Genomic DNA, 13549 nt, shown 5'->3' with positions numbered 1-13549 from the left:
CTCTCTCTCTCTCTCTCTCTCTTTCTCTTTCTCTCTAGTACAATGTAAGTAATGTAATATAAATTTGAAAGCATGGCAAAATTGTGTTCTGGCGGCTCGAGTTAACTGTCATATATCATAAGGCACTTTGAATATTCTCTGAGTATCGCGAATAGTAATATCGTAATTTGTTTGTTTTTTTTTCTTCCTTTTTTGTTGTTGTTATTGTAAATCGATCGCCATTGTGTAAGTATGTGAAGTCGTACGTGAGCGCGAACGAGCGGAGGCCTCTGTGCCTCAAAAAAATAATTTTTTACGAAATCGCTACGCAAACGAAACACATTATTTTTTTACTAGTGAAAAAATCGTAAATATATTTATATATATATATATACATATGTATATATACGTATACACATACGTATGAACGTATATACGTGTATATGTATATATACATTATATATATATATACGTGTATATATTACTCAGATTATTTTTTTCATTTCTACTTGATTATTTTTTTGTTTTTTTAATTTCTTTTTTATTTAAGCTTATTTTTTTTTTCTTTTGTTTTCTTCATTCTTTTGCCACCACATTCAACTATTATTCTTTTCTCGTGTCATTTTTAACAGGATAGAAAATATTCGACGAATTGTTTCTCTTACGTTTTTTTTTTTTTTTTATTATTTTCATTGCTTTTTTTTTTCTTTTTTTTTTTTCTTTTTTTTCTTTAAACGATGCCTTTCGCTAACAGGTGGGACGGAAGCTAGTCGGCGGCCCTTCGCATTTTTAATCAACAACTACGAGGGAAGAACGCTCAATTGAAACCTTTTGACAATTTTTTTTTTTTTATTCATGTTTTCTATTTATTTTTCTTTCGGTTTTTTTTTTTTGTGTTTTCTTTTTCCTTCTTTTTTTAACCGTTACGATAACACAACGATACGATTTGAGATCGACGGATGCGTTGCAACTTGTCTCCAAATATTATTTTTTTCCTTTCAATCGATGCAAAAGCCAAATTTCAAAGTTTCAAGATTTTATTCTTATTGAGAGAAAGATAAAAAAAAAAGCTAGATTAACGAAGACGGGGAATTGATTGGAGTCTGCAACCATTCCGTTAATTCTCGTACCGGATCGTATTTTTTTTTTTTTTAGGCACGACCGCAAACAGTTTTTGTGTCACTGTCGCTGAAAGACTCGCTATAAATTTAAACAGAAAAAGTATATAATTTGTCAATAAAAATTTAATGTTTTCGATAAAATGCATCACGTTTGCTAAATATATTTATACATGTTAACTCTCTATAGTTCAAATTCGTTACGTATGACTATAAACAAATTTATATAATGTTAAATCAACATATATATATATATATATATTATATGAATGCACACAATTTAACAATGAATTTTAATAATTTTTGTATAAAATATTAAATTTATTCCGATATGTCATGTTAGATTTAATAATCTCTACGAATAAACTTATTTGTTACCAAAGAAAGATAAAAGTTTATATTATCACATTCTAAGGGAAATAATAACAAATGGAAAGAGTACTATAGAGCGTTAACTTTAGTTTCATCACAGTAATATATTATATTGGCTGAAATAAAAATAAAACAAATTTTACGCAGTTATTCATTATATTATAATTGCTTTTCAAAAAATTGTTCAGACTGATCGTAGGAACGTTTTCTAAATAACGCTCGTTCATTTTTCTTTTTTTTTTTCCACACTTTCGTATTGAAGATTTAAAGATACCGTTGAACCAATTTGATTAACGATTTCATTTTTATTTTAGCATTTTTTTTTGTTTTGTTTTTTCTTAAGATTTTCATTAAGACTTTAGTTATATTATCATGTTCATTTATATTATATTTAATTTCAAATAAATTGATTAATTTTTAATCGACGTCTAATTTCGTTTAAATGATTTAAATAATTAAAATATGAGAGAGTTATAGATAAGATAGAAGAGTCGTCGTGGGTCGTGCCTAAGGGAACATAACGTCAAAATAAAGCGTGAAATCGTTTTTAAGCATTATTTTCGTCAGAGTTCCGTTCGATCCGAGTGCGCTGGATTTCTGTTTAGATCTCCGATGAGATCAGGGAGGAGATTGATCGCGAAATCAATTTGAGCCTTGATCTTATTATTTACTCACTCGCTGTGGCCCTTTTTCTTTCTCTTTCTATCTATACATATAATTACTTCTTTTTCTCTCTCTCTCTCTCTCCTCTCCTCTCTCTCTTTCTCTTTCTCTTTCTCTTTCTGACTCTTTGTCTCGTTCCGATTTTCATTCTTCTTTCGTTTACGCATTTTTTTTTAAACGTTATTTATTATCATCATTATTATTGTTATTACCTTTAATATTATTATTATCGTTATTATCGTTATTATTGTTTATAATTATTATAATTATTGTTTATCTCTTGTATACAATAAAGTGAGTGGTATTTCATAAACGCAGTCCTTGAGCTCGTTAAAGGCTTTTTTTCAAAAGGAGTACTCGCATGTGCTCCAGCCGCTTATTATTTTCTCTCTCTCTCTCTCTCTCTCTCTCTCTCTCTTTCCCCTCTCTTTCTCTCGCTTTAATTTTTTTCTTTTTTTTTCGTTTTTTTTTTCTCCCCGAAAGAAATATAGGAAAAAGAAGTAGTAGTAGTAATAGTAGAAGATGAAGAAGAAGAATTTGAAGAAAATTCCCTTAATAATACTAGAAGTACGTTCGTTTAAAGACGTTTTTAAACATTATTTTGGACGCAATTAGTTTTTTTGGCTATATGAACGGCGAAATGTCAAAACTCTATCTTTCTCTTTCTCTTCATACTTCGTTCAATCTCACACACACACTCTCTCTCTCTCTTTCTCTCTCTCTCTCCCAATCTCTTGTTCACACGCACCATGTCTTTCCTTAAACACTCTCGTAGGGATAACGAAAATTTATCGTTTTTCATTATTGTTAATTTATTTATTTATTTCTTCTTTCGACAATATAGATTGATGTAAATACATAATTGGAAGAAACGTATAATGTAAAACGATATATTTTCGTTACCAATGTACTAAATTGTTCTTCGGGGAAGCTTAAATTCCACATATCACTTTCTTTCTCTCTCTCTCTCTCTCTCTCTTTCTCTATTGGACATATCTCTTTTCCTAGAGTCACAATTTCTTTACTTTTTTCATAACGCATATTGAATAGATTAAATACAGTATTAAGTACATTTGTGCTCATAATTATGAAACTGGTCTAACTCATATATCTCTTTTGTTTCGAAATATTATTTAAAGGATTACATTTTCGAACCATTAAATTAATTTTCCATATAATGTTGAAATAACAAGCATTATGTAAAACTTTATTTTCGACAATATCGTAACCAAAAAAATTACACACACACACACATTGAATTAATTGAATTAATTAAAAAATGTTAAATGTGTGTCAGAATAACAAATAAATTCGTGTTCTTCTTAATTTTAATTTACAATTAGACCACTTTCATAATTATGGGTACATTTAAGACTCTTTCTCTCGCATCTCATACGCTCTCTCTTTCTCTCTCTTTCTCTCTCTCTCTCTCTCTCTTTCTTTCGCTCTCTTGTTTTTACATATTCGCGCTGTCGTATTTTCTCTCTCGCCGTCGTCTTTTATGTCATTTTTACTTTTTTTTTTATTATTTTTCATTAATCTTTGTTTTACTTAAGCTTTACCATTAGTTTTAAGAGTTAATTTAGTAAAGATGCGATAATACCTTAATAAGGCCCAATAAGGCTGCGTGGGTGAACTATCCCACAGAAATTTAAATATACCTTTCTCGAAATTTAAAATCGTCCACGTTCACATTAGCAATAATACTCTTTTCTAGTTGCGCCCTTTCGTATCCCATTCCCGTCGAAGAAAGAAATACAAGAATCTCTTTTCACCTAACTCATGGTCCGACCACCTTCTCCTTATTAAATCGATTCCTTTGACAAAAGGAACGATTTAACGAGGTGAATAAATTCGGACCGGAGATGGGAAAAGGAAAAGAAAAGAAAATTAACAAATTTCTCTCTTTTTCTTTCTTTCTTTCTTTCTTCATTATTTCCTTCCTCCCTTCCTTCCTTCCTTCCTTTCTTCATTTCATTCTTTCTCTTTTTAGACAATTCTTATTAGAAATTTAATAATCACCCCAGTATATTTCCGTTGCTCGAGGTTCGCAACTCTTTTAACGTGTGTCGTGTGAGATCCTCGATCGGTTTATTGTCTCGTTATTGTTCATTATTTTCGATTAACATAGCCTCAACCCTTTTTTCTTACCCCCTCCCTCCCTCCCTCTCTCCCTCCGTCCTTTCTAATCTCATTTTTTTTAATAACTTTTTCGCTCCTAATCTTATTAAAAAAAGATTACTAATCGATTGTTCTCAATCTCGAGATATCCATCTCTCTCATTTTTTTGTTTTGTTTGTTTGTCTATCTCTCGGTTTCCTTTATTTTCGAAAAAGTTTCTTTCCAAATTCGATATTACTAAATAGCTTGTGTAAATGTTAATGTAAATCTGCGCGGAATTTTCTTATTCATTTTTTTGTCTTATATGCTTTCCTAGCAATTTTCTTTTCTCTTTATCTCCCTCTCTCTCACTCACTCTCTCTCTTTCTTTTTCTTTCTCTATTTATTTCTATCCATCGCTCGCGTTTTATTTTCTCTTCTTCGTTCTCTTTCTCTATCTTTTGTTTTAAGTTAATTACAAACTCTCCGGAGCCCTTTACAATTATAATGTTGACTCGGCACGCGTATATAGGTATATATAAATGTGCGTGCGTGTGTGTGTGTGTGTATTTATTTGTTGTGTTTTGTGTACGATGTGTGTGTTTGTGTGTTGTGTATAGTGGCGTGCGTTGTTTACTTCGTGTCCGATGGTGTGTGTGTGTGTGTAGGTTCGTCCTCTTTTTTATTTTCCCCCCCCCCTTTCTTTTTCGAGTCTTCTTATATCGCGTTTTACAATTAGATGAGAAAAATTTAGCGAACGTCCACCTCCGGCCAAAAAATTCACGCGTATTCTTCGCTCCTCGTCCTTGTGTGTGAAAATGGTTGTAACAATTCGGTACGCGCTAATATTTTCATTATTGTGTTGTTAATAAGGCTAAGGTATCATCAACCTGCGTTACTTTATAAACAATACGATGTTGTTTCTTCAAAAATACAAAGACAAAAAAGAAACGTAGAAAAATAAAAAAAACATTTCCAATCATTTTTCTTTTTTCCTCTTCTCTTTTAAGAATTTCTTTTTCTTCTTCTTTCTTCTTTTTTACGTTTGCTTTTTTTTTTTTGATCATTCTCGTTAAATGTTGTAATATTAAGTTGATCGATCGTTCATATTAAATTGTAAATAAATGACGAATTAACGATTAGCAAAAAATATTCATCAAAATTCGCATCATACTAATTGCGATAGTATTGTTCAAGGTATCGTTGTGATTAAATAAACATTACGGCGGTAATAACAATAATCATGAATGAATAATAATAAAGATAATATGTGATAAAATGATTGTTATAATAATAATAATAAAAAAATAAAAAATAATAATAATAATAATAATAACGAAAACAATAACAACAACAATAGTCATAAGAAAAATAAAAAAAACAATTAAAACAACTATACTAATAGTATAATAATAATAATAATAATAATAGTAATAACAATAATAATAGTAATGGTAATAAAAGCAATCATTTTGTTTCCTTAGCCTTTTTGAACTCTATAAACGTTTCCCTTCCCTTACAGACCTTCCGGAAAACTCCACCCCCCCCCCACAACCCCCGCCATTGACTTGCTAAGTTTATCGTTTCGCGCGCGTTTTATTTACTTATATATGTATAGTATTTATAATATATATATATATAGAGATTTTTAATAGTATTTTTTTTTACTTTGTTAAATTGTTACTCGATACTTTCATACGTTTCGCATAAAAAACAAGGCAATTAGATTGAGTTTTATTGTTTACACTTACATTAGAGTTTACGCTCGTATTTGTTTTTTTTTTTCTCTCTCTCTCTCTCTCTCTCTCTCTCTCTTGATTTATTTTATCTTTAAATACTTATAACTTGGCTTTGAATCACCTCGCGGGTTTTTAATGCGCGCGCGTGTGTTTATCTTTGCTTCGTGTATACGTGTACGTGTATTGTTGTTATATGTATGTACGTATGTATGTATGTGCGTGTGCGCGTATGCGGAGTCGCGTAGAGATGCGCGAAATGCGGGAGAAAAAAAGTCAGAAATATGTCGTATCTTATTTAAACTCTTTCTCTTTACCGCCGTTTTTATCGCAAACTAATAGAAATGGACTAAGCTCTCCATAAGAATTCCCACGCGGCGACATCGTTTCTATTTAACGATTAAATCGTCAGGGAATCGAGTCGTACACGTGTGTATGTAAGTGTAAATGTGTAAAGGTACGTTTATATATAATATATTTGCGTGTCGTCTGTCACGCGTATTCGCGTATGTATAGGTGTATCGTCTGTATATATATATATATATATATATGTATATTATTTATAATATATTATACCTCAAAAATGGCGGACACACCTGAGATACCGACCGAGGAGGTATTATTTTATTTTATTTTATTTTTTTTGTCATTTTTTTCATCGTATTGTTTCTGTACGTTTCGTTTCTGTTTTTTTTTTTTTTCGTTTTTCGTCCTCCTCTAATTTATTTCCCTCCTCTAATTCTCCTAATCATTTAGTTACGAAATTATAACAGATAACACGATCGCGTTTTCGATGAAACCATTTTTTCTTAGCTCTTATCGAGAAATTTCGATCGCGTTCGCACGAATTCATTTTCGAAGAGTTTGACAACGATGAACGTACGAAGTCGAAAGCTCTTCGATAAATCGTGATAAAGAGCAGGAGGAGGATTTCTTTTTTTTTTTTTTTTTCCAGGGGAGGGCTCAATTTTGTTCTATCTTTTTCTTTTGCTTTTCTTTTTTCCTCTTTCTTACTTTCTTTTTTTTTTTTTCTTTTTCTTTTTCCCTATCAGCGGAGCTTAAATTAAGGACATCCACACTCGTCTACCACCATCTTTGGGAGATCCCTCTTGATGATGTTTGAGTCTGGTCCATAGTATATCAACGACATCGGCGAAAATTTGAGGGGTGCACAACAGGGCTGCATACCGGCGAGTCGATCCATCTTCCTGTATTCTTCGATCACGTGCGTGTAATAGTTTAGGAACGTGTCCGGCGTTCTGTGACCCGCCGCGCAGTCGCCTCTGCAGTAATTCGCGTAATATCTGCGACCCACAAACACTTAAGATCATTATGATGAAATATTATTACTAAAGGAATTTAAACATTCAAAAAAGAATTAGAACAAAAGAGTATTTAACTGTTTTTTTTTGTTGATTGATCAAGAGATAACGAAGTTTAGATGTGTAGTTTTTTTTTTGAATATTACAAGAATGTATGTCTGTTTAAATAAAAAAAGATGCTGAATTTTAGAGATTAAAGTAACATCTAATATTTTATAATGTATGGGTCTCATCTAATTCACAATATAAAAGTAAGAAAAAAAATAAAATTTCCAGTTGCTGAAGAAGTCTTAATAAAGAGACGAAACTTCCAATTAATCAAAACGAAGTTCTAGTTCTTTTGAATGTCCAAATTCCCTACGATACTTATTTATTAATAATTTTATTTTTCGAGAGAGAGAGAGAGAGAGAAACAACTAATTGGATTATTACAAAGATTTTCAATTAATCGAACGCCGTTCATTGTGTTTTCATATTTTAATCTCGCAATAATAAATTCAATATTTTTATACATTGTTAAAACAATTTACACAGAAACATTATACTTCAGTCATATTCTTTTCAATGAGTAGCAAACGTATTGACAAAAATAATAAAAGAGAGAGAGAGATACAAGATAAAAGTCGAATTTTCGACGTTTCAAGTTTAATGTTAACAATTAAGAGTGTAACCATTGATAACAATTTTCATTCTGGTGCATGGAATAACTTATTCTCCCACTCTCTCTCTCTTTCTTTCTATAACACGCACCGTGGGATTCTGTTTATAACAATTGCCTAGGAGTTAAGGGCTTTCTCATGATACCTTACGAATGACTACGTGTACCGAGCGATGGCGAGTTCTCTGCAAAACTACTGTCGGCCCTGTGAAGCACAGCGACCGTCTTTCCCGACGTCTATACCATAGACTCTATACGATTGCCAGACGATAAGTCAACGTTGATCGTGAATATCGATCGTTCCTCTATTATCGGATTAAAAACGAATATACTATTTCTCTCTCTCTCTCTCTCATTCTTATTCTCTCCTCTCCTCTTTCTCAATGTTCTTGCTTATAGTGTTAATCGCTACTTGACAATATCGTTCAACAATACGAATATATATGTATATATGTTACCATTAAAGTGTATAATTCTGTTAATACATGGAAAACCATAGATTTTATATGAAAAATTTAAGCCTTTTTGGTAAAGCACATAAAAGATAATTATATTATATACTTTACTAATTGTTTCATAAAATTCAATTAGTTGTTTCTCTCGTTCAAAAATCAAATTCTCAATAAGAAGGTATCGCAGGGAATTTGGACAGAAATATTTCTGTTTTTGATATCTAAATTCTCTGTGATACCTTCTTATTAAGAGTTTTATAAAATAACTAACAATAAGTAATATAAGAATTCATAAGGGCGAGTCGTTAAAGCATGAAATTGAAATTTGATTCATCTTTAATATCTGCTTTTTATTTTACAGCAATACTCTTATGTTAGTTATCCGTCCTAATCTCTTCCTGTACATTGAAAACTAGTGTTTTATTTGTAGTACTGCTCTATGGGATCTAATCTATTAATTATTTCTTTATATTACCTAGTAAAAGTATGTAATTCTGTATGTTTTCAAATTTCAACTGGTTAGTATAATTATTTCATGGTTTAAACGGTAACACATACATACATATATACATATGTATATTTCTTGTTTATTCCTTCACTCATTTAGATATTTTGGGCATTGCATAAGTAATTAAACTAATTCATAATTTAGTGAAAAAGAGGGAGATTGCTTACCCTTGAGGAGCGATTATCCAATCGTCCCATCCGAGTTGTGAAAAGCTAACGTAGAATCTTTGTTTGCAGCATTGGCCTTTTATCGCACCGCTGCATTCGATCGCTCGTCTTCTAACACGTTTCACAGCCGCTGGATCCGTACGTACAACGAGGAAAGGCCTGTCAGGATCTTGATCATCTGAAATCCATGTTAAAATCAACGTTAAATTTATTTATTTATTTATCCATTTCATTAATAGCAAACAGAAACAAAACGAACATTTCGAATCATTGAAAACACTTTCCCACCAAGACTATTTTTTTTGATACGGATAGATTTGATTCCGGATTTTGAAGTTATCTATTGTATTTATTAAATATATGTTATTTTTTTGTGAAAAGAATTTTTCACTAGTATAATTCGATATATATCTACTTAGGAAATTTATGATTATTGAAAAGTACTAAAAATCATAATTATATATTAGTGTAATGTATATGTAAATACTATTTATATGTTTTGATTCTTAATTGAAGTACACGATATTTTAATATTTTGTTGAAAATAGAAAATTTCATTTTCATGCCCATTTCACATATTCTTTTTTATTCTTTCCTCATGTAACATAAAAAAACTCTAACAAAACTGATCGAAAATAGTCGATCGTACGAGTGTCGTGTCGTGGTAGCAAAAAATTTTAATCGTTCGCGGTTATACGTCGGTGAGAAGTAAGCCGATTAGGTAAGCTGATAAAGGGAACCAAAGAAATAAAGCTGATTATACTGGAGCGTGCTCGGTTTGTCACATTCCACGTGTATGTATGTATGTATGTGCGTATGTATATAATATCCGAGACTATCTCGTTTTAATTAACGATTACGTTAGAAATTTACAATTTTACATCAAATTAATTTCGATTAGCGAATCTCAACAAAGATTAAGATAAAACAATATAAAATAAGTATAAAATTCCTAATATTAAATGAATAAATTATTTTTAAATATTTAACATATTAATTGCTTATAATAGTTTAACGAATTTAATAATCAATATTCTTGTCCCAACAGTATATTAATATATATGAGTTTCAAAGGGAAAATTGTTAATAAATTAACAGTTAATAAATTTTGATGAACAAATTTATTTGATCTTGTTATATCTTGCACTATGTAAAATTATTTGTCAACAAGATCAAATAAATTTGTTCATCAAAATTTATTAACTCTCTTCAATTTTCCCTTTGAAACTCATATATATTAGTTTAACGAACATTAACGTTTAATAAATTAATGCGAATTATTAATATACTAAATGAACAAATCTTTCTGCCTAATTAATTAATCGTATTTCAATAGTTATTAGATGTGTGTCATGTGTATCAGAGACAATAATTTAGAATTTTGAATGAAGAATGATTTGAAGTGCAAGTAAGTATTGGTGCAAGACAATCAATAAAAAGTATACACGTAACATCCGAATAATCTCGGCGGAATATACCGCACCATTTCGTACGTAGATATATCTCGGAAGTGTAGCAACCTAGAATACTAATGTTACGAAGGGGATTGAAAGAGTGGTGCGGGAGCAAGGGGAAGACGAGTATGCTCGATCCCAACGAATCCATGGAATCAAATTATCATATAGAAAGAATCAAACGCGTTCGTTAATCCCAATATGTCTTCTTAAATTAGTTACCGGGGATAGGAATACAGGCTAAATGTTATTTCCATCGTATCACCTCCCAACTTTATGTGACCAGTCTTTTTTATACTATGGAAGCCATATTAACCGATACGACTTCGTAGTAGCTCTGTGTTATGATACTGAATCGAAATAAGGTTATCTTTCATAGATGTTTGCGATTGAATTTCATTTATATTCCTCTTTTTTCTTGTTTTTTTTTTTCCTTTTGATCTCTTTAACTCTTCGTTCGAAAAAATTATCACAAAATAATATTGTTTATATTATATCGCGACAATGAATTAAGATATAATAAAGTTATCTGTCGTAATGAGAAAATTCGATTGTTATCAAGTAGAACGATCTCGAATAGCGTGTTTCAAGCATTAGATATTATGCTTTGCTTGCCTTTTGGATTTAACGAGGACTCGATCACGTGTGGCGAGTGCCCGCCGAAGGTCGACACGTGAACGTGCGTGCCACATCCTGTGCAGTCCACCAAAAGCGTCAGTTTATCCCTCGGTGAATTCACGTTAGCTGTGTACCAATTGCTGACGACCTTTGTTACATCGAACTTCTGCCAGCCCAATTGACCAATGTTCACGCCTAGGAGCGTCACCATTTCGAGATGCTCCCCGAGTTCCTAAAAATATCAACGATTCATTTGCTATTTTTTTTTCATCATAATTCTAACAAATTCATTCATTAAAAGTAATATTTTACATATGAGATTTAACGAATATTTTATTTATCGATCGTTATGTCGTCAAAATAATGATATATCGTTTTAATATTTCGACTTTGGGGTTAAACGTAAACAAGAAAATATTATTTTTCAAACGATATCGCGGAAGCTGTACGCTCGAACGAAACCTCACGAACGTTGCGTATAATATCGAAGGGATTATTATAAATACAGCTTGAGATAGTAGATGGGATTAGTGTCGGAAAAATCCGATAAAAAGAGGTAGACAACTTTTCCCCCATCGTAACGTATCGATATCTTGCTAGTGAAACAAACGAGGATAGTTGTTAAAGGTGGGCTTAAATGAGCTTTCATTGGTTAACGTTTCGATCCTTAAATCGAAGAAATTATGTTAACACTTCTAATTCTATCTTCATTTCTAAATATATTTCTTTTTTCTCTTTTCTATAGGTAGCTTTTATTGAAAAATTGTATTATTGCGTATTTCCTGTTTCCTTACGCGTTAACGTTAAATTAAATTATTAATTAAAAAAAAAAGAGAGAGAAAATATGTGTGTTAAACATTTGGGTATCCTAGAAATGCTCGTTCATCGTAAAATTTAATTACCTTGCCGCGCAAATGCGTTGTATTGCCACAACGCACCCTAAATACCCAGAGAGTGATGTTCTTTTGATTGCTTTGACCCTGACGATGATGTTGATAGTGATGGGCTTGTCTGTATTCTACTCGTGTCCAAAGGGTCGCCCGTTTGATCCTTAGAGGCTCTAATGCCGGTTCGCCGCTGGACATTGGAAATTCTAGTAATGGTTGTCCGTTCAGCGTACGTCCTAGAACCATCAACGTAATTGATTATCATAATTATAACAACACATTAGATGTTGCGAAACCATTGTCGGATCATTTCCATACAGAAAAGAAGATACATTTCATTGAATATTTTTGCACAATGTTAAATTATGCATTCAATTATATTACACGTTCATATGTTATAATTTTACATGTATTTTAAAGTATTAACTATAATTTTTGTATTTAATCGAGATAATAAGATAAGAATATTGACGAACATTTTGAACAGTTTGAAACAGATTGAAACAGTTTTCTTGAGGGTTTCAAATTATAACGAGCTGATACTTAACGAGGTTTAGATGTTTTGTGTTTTGAATATTAATAATAAAAATAAATATGTATGTATACTCAATGAAAAAAGACGCTGAACTGTAAAGATTAAGTTGCTGAAGAAGTCCCAATAAAGGGACGAAACGTCCAACTTAATTAAATTAAGTTCTACTTCCTTTTTTATGTCCAAGTTCCCTGTGATATCTTCTCATTGACGAAGTATTTATTAAGATTGTCGTCATTTTTTTTCACCTCCTTTATATCCTCCGTTCATTCATTCGCTAACAATTATGAAGATTCAGAGTGCATCAAAATGTACGCGAATTTTAATTACATGTTCTTACGTGCGAATAAAAACGCCATAGTTGTCGACGTCGTCGTGGTCAGAGTGATTTTTCTGGACGCCACCAGTCCTGATTCTTTCTCTCTCTCTCACACTTCTCTCGCACTTCTTTTTCTCTTATCTTTTTTTCTCGTTTATTCCCTCCGGCATGTTCACCCTCGCACACGTTCACCCCACCCAATTGCAGTACACTGCCAGGTCGGAGTGGGCTCATGTCGTGTAATGCGTTACAACCCCTTCCCACGATCATCACCAACAACGTCGTGTTCGTGAGTGCGTTCACATACTAGACGACACGCGAGAAAGAGAAAGAGAGAAAGAGAGAGAGAAGGAGAGAAAGAAATGAGTGAACGCGATGTACTTCACGTTCAAGGACCGAGACCGTATATGCATACTTACACAATATATAGTATATATCAAAGTATATAAGACATGGCGTTGGTATGTCTTGAAATAATTACGAGTTACGAAAGAGAAACATTTTTGTTGTTTTGTATAACGAGAGAAAGAGAGTGAGTGAGTGAATATGTGGGTGTCGGAACCGCCAACGAGCGCAAGCTTTAAATGAAAAGTCTCAACAGGGGTTTGAAGAGATATCGTATGCCCGGTTAGGAGCATACGGTTGCCACATACGTTTCTACGTA

At 31.9% G+C, this 13549-nt stretch overlaps 2 protein-coding genes across 2 annotated transcripts in view; one reads left to right on the top strand and one right to left on the bottom strand.

Annotated features, from left to right (window-relative positions):
- LOC106786126 (cyclin-dependent kinase-like 1) overlaps nt 1–9228 on the top strand; it is a 20809-nt gene extending 11581 nt beyond the window's left edge. The window contains exon 7 of the mRNA XM_014747202.1: nt 9145–9228. The gene's annotated coding sequence lies outside the window, so the exon portion shown is untranslated. The remainder of the gene's footprint in view (nt 1–9144) is intronic.
- Nucleotides 6656–13549, bottom strand: part of LOC106786125 (inhibin beta chain) — a 38095-nt gene continuing 31201 nt past the window's right edge. Inside the window, exons 2-5 of the mRNA XM_014747199.1 lie at nt 12050–12270; nt 11145–11379; nt 9076–9253; nt 6656–7272 (exon numbers count right to left, since the gene is read on the bottom strand). Coding sequence (XP_014602685.1) covers nt 7032–7272; nt 9076–9253; nt 11145–11379; nt 12050–12270 — 875 coding nt within the window. The 3' untranslated portion in view covers nt 6656–7031. The remainder of the gene's footprint in view (nt 7273–9075; nt 9254–11144; nt 11380–12049; nt 12271–13549) is intronic.

Source organism: Polistes canadensis, unplaced genomic scaffold (genome assembly GCF_001313835.1).
Source record: "Polistes canadensis isolate GaletaPanama2010 unplaced genomic scaffold, ASM131383v1 scaffold_66, whole genome shotgun sequence".
NCBI lineage: Eukaryota > Metazoa > Arthropoda > Insecta > Hymenoptera > Vespidae > Polistes > Polistes canadensis.
Note: the sequence above shows the minus strand (reverse complement) of the source record. Positions and strands in the feature narration are given on the sequence as shown.